This window comes from Morone saxatilis, unplaced genomic scaffold, assembly GCF_004916995.1.
Source record: "Morone saxatilis isolate NCDOM2014 unplaced genomic scaffold, NCSU_SB_2.0 Contig15, whole genome shotgun sequence".
NCBI lineage: Eukaryota > Metazoa > Chordata > Actinopteri > Moronidae > Morone > Morone saxatilis.
The window spans coordinates 24,908,499-24,912,050 of NW_023339707.1; the positions used below are offsets into that span (position 1 = coordinate 24,908,499).

At 40.9% G+C, this 3,552-nt stretch overlaps 1 protein-coding gene across 1 annotated transcript in view; it reads left to right on the plus strand.

Moving 5' to 3' along the window:
- The first annotated feature begins 2,252 nt into the window (after nucleotides 1-2,252).
- The window catches only part of xkr7 (XK, Kell blood group complex subunit-related family, member 7), a 7,388-nt gene continuing 6,088 nt past the window's right edge, over nucleotides 2,253-3,552 (plus strand). The window contains exon 1 of the mRNA XM_035656019.1: nucleotides 2,253-2,502. Within this exon, the coding sequence (XP_035511912.1) occupies nucleotides 2,253-2,502 (250 nt within the window). The remainder of the gene's footprint in view (nucleotides 2,503-3,552) is intronic.

Here is a 3,552-nt window from a genome sequence, read left to right on the forward strand (position 1 = left end):
TATGCTGACGTGTGTGTGTGTGTGTGTGTGTGTGTGTGGGTGGGTGTGTGGGTTCTGGGTTATTTTTACCCCTCTATTTAAAATCTGCTTGGGGATGCAGAAGCGCAGGAAGTGAGTGTCGTCTCACTTTTCCTCTAGCGAGCTTCATTTCTCCTCCGCAACCCGGCTGTCCTGGTGTACGACTACTACTGTCTGCCATCCGTCCCTCCCATGATGCATCAGTCCTTCCTCCCATTCACACCACACGAACACCAGACAAATTTCAGCCACCTTTTTAAGTCCTCACTGCTAAGAGTGACCGCTTTGAATGAAACGTGAAAAACCGGATGGAAATATAACATTGCTGTTAGTGTTACTGTAATAATGTGAGCAAGGTTACATCTGATCTGTGTGGCTGTGTGATGTTTATGGCTAGTGAGACTTTGAATCTGTTTCCACATGAATCCACCTGAAGGCAGGTAGCTGCTCTAGAATGAAGAAAAATTAATGTTGTGAAACACAAATTTATTATATTATATGCACAGCTGTTTTCTACTTGTTTGAATACCTGTAATGAATCGAGTTACAGGCTAAAGTTAAGCAGATGGAAGCAGTGGCCCCTCAGTCTTATCTTGGGGACTCTTTTATGAGGTTCCACCACCAAGGTGTGAAACCACGAGTCTAAGGAAATAGATATACTTCCATGTAAACCAACACATTCTTAATGCTGTATTTTGCTGCAAACCTTTGTTATCAAGTTGTAACCTTTGTAAAAAAAAGGAAATATAATAAATTCTGTCTTTGTGATATATATATATATATTCATAATATACAGTATACCTGTTTTCCAAAAGGTTTTTAAACTGCACTCCTGTTCCTTACTGACAGCAGTGTCTCTTTAATGCAGACCTCATGTTGCATCAGCAGGTGACGGAGCCGTATTGCCCCTCCTCCGCGCATATCAATATTTGTCAAAAGAAACAAGGCTGCTCTCCAGCGTGTACCTGTTGACCCGCTGCAACCTGGCGACCAATGCCGTCACTGACACACACAAAAACAACAAAGTAAAGGCACATCAGAGTTGAACAGTGACAGGTGAGGGTAAAGATGTTTCCCCGGAGAAACACACAACACTCTGTGGTGTTTTTTCCTCCCAGGAGGACAGCATGGTTCACATTTTCTCCTGGAAGATGTCATTTAGATTTTTTGATTTTTATACCCTTGTACCTCTTTGTGTTTACACCAGTCAAGTTCCTCAGCTGAAGATTTCTGCTCTTGAAAATAAAAGCAAAACTAAGCATTTTTTGCATTATTGATACACCTACACTAATCAAACCAAACTAAATCCATACTGATGTATTCACTTTTGAATAAATGATTTCTCCTTGCCATTCAAAGGTTTTGGAATTGCCTGCCATAAAAGCTTGATTCAGTATGCCCATGTGACTAAAGGGACTATATTTTTGAATGGTCTTTCATGCTTTTAGGTTGTAGAAAGTCCTCTTTATGAATAGATTTCATTTCGTATGAATGATTTGCTTAAAAAGTAATGTTTTGTACATGGAAAACAAAAGGATGTACTGTTCAACCAGACTAATAGGAAGGGCAGAAAGAGACAAAGACCCCTCTGAGCAACAGTTGAAAAGAGAATATAAGAAATCACCAATCAATGGTAAAAGAAACTGGAAGCTTAGCATCACAGGTATTTCCAAATGTTAAAAACGGTAACATACTTTTTTATGGAAGCGAGACTGTACACACTTGGCATTGCTGTAAAACGAGAGGAAAATGTAAATCTACCAAATGGGAAGAAATAAATCTTACATCCAACAAAATCATATTATTGTGCTGGAAAATAGTATTTTTTGACAGTTCTGTTTTGGCTTATCAGAGATTCCTGCTGTGGATTATACACAGTGACCGGGGCATTGTTGGTATATAGACACCATGAAAGACATCATCATATAATACTTGAAGAGTACAACCAAAATTGTATTCACTTCCGATGTATGAGGGTGGCAGCAAAACGACTGAGAGATTAGGTCTGATAGTTGTGTCTTGCAATCCTGTTGTTGTAATCAGTAATCAATGATTGCGATTATTTGAGATGCATGGTTTCCAGTTGCTTTTCGGTTTTAGTTACCTGTTTCCGATCAATTTGAGATATGTCTATACAGTGTGATGTTTGTTAGTGCTTTTTGTGCCCGAAGAAGATCTGATGATCCTGGAAAATGATCTTCTGAAAGCAGCAAATATTCAGGAATGACAAATGTATGATTAAGCATCACTATTATAAACTTACCTCTCTTTCTCTTGCCCTCAGGTACATCCATGCCCTCTACCTGGGCGCCCAGAGTCGTTGGCACAGCAACGGGCCCCGTCGCCACTTCCACTGGCGGCTGATGTTTGAGAGCGCTGACATCACTATGCTCCGCCTCCTAGAAGCCTTCCTGAAGTCAGCTCCGCAACTCGTCCTCCAGCTGAGCATCATGATCCACGGCAACACCGTCCTCCCTCTGCAGGGTGAGCAAGATGCACTTCCTGCTTCACTGTACATTTTGACAGTGTGACAAGTTTTAACTGCTGAAATTTTGGATGAAGGAAATCAGGTCTGGCACCACTTTATTTGGAGGTCCAACTGAAAGTGGGTGCACCTGAAATGTCAGTAATATTCCTTTTTTTGAACAGGAAAACAGTGCGCGCACAACAAAGCACAGTAGGTCAAAGCTGAAGCAGTCTGACTTATTGTCACCATGTTTTTTAATCCAAGCAGAGAACTTGAGTACAATGTTGTTATTACTGATGAAAAGCCTGAAAATAAGATCTATGCTAAGCTATGGAAATAAGACCCAAATTGTAATATGACCAAACTATCCTTTAAGAAAACTGATGGTTATCGCCTTTATTTGACTATTTTATTGGATTTTATCAGCCATAGTCTCTGATTGCTACGAAGGCTTCTGTAGAGAGAGAGAGAGAGAGAGAGAGAGAGAGAGAGCGAGAGAGAGAGAGAGTAAGTTTTCATGAAGTGTGTGTGTTGTGTGTAATGTGTGTGGTGTATGTGTGTGTATGTGTGTTGTGGGCAGATATCAGTAGGAGAGTCTATGCTTTATTCATGTACCTCTTACAAGAAGCAGATTGGTCTTTGATGAATAAAACAAAACATACACTTTTTTTCTCTCTCTCTCTCCTCTCTGCTCTCTCTCGTCTCTACTCTCTGTCATTCTCACACTCATGATAACCACACACAACACACATACACACACACTGTACAGTCTCAGTGTTCACACACACCTGGCAGCACAGAAGTCAAGTGTCTGACACATATTTGAATTGTACAAGACACACAGGGAACCTACAGAACCACACACCAACAGAAAAGCTTACGAACTAACTAATTTGCATTCCCAAATTAGTTCATTCACCCTCAGATTCTATGAGGGGACTTTTTGACGAACTATAACAGCTCAGTGTAGCATGGCCATAGTGCCGATCATCAGAGCAAGTCAGCATGAGGAGCTGCCGTCAGGCTCTTTGTTTCTCCGCTAGAAGTCTGGTGGAGCTTTTACAGTC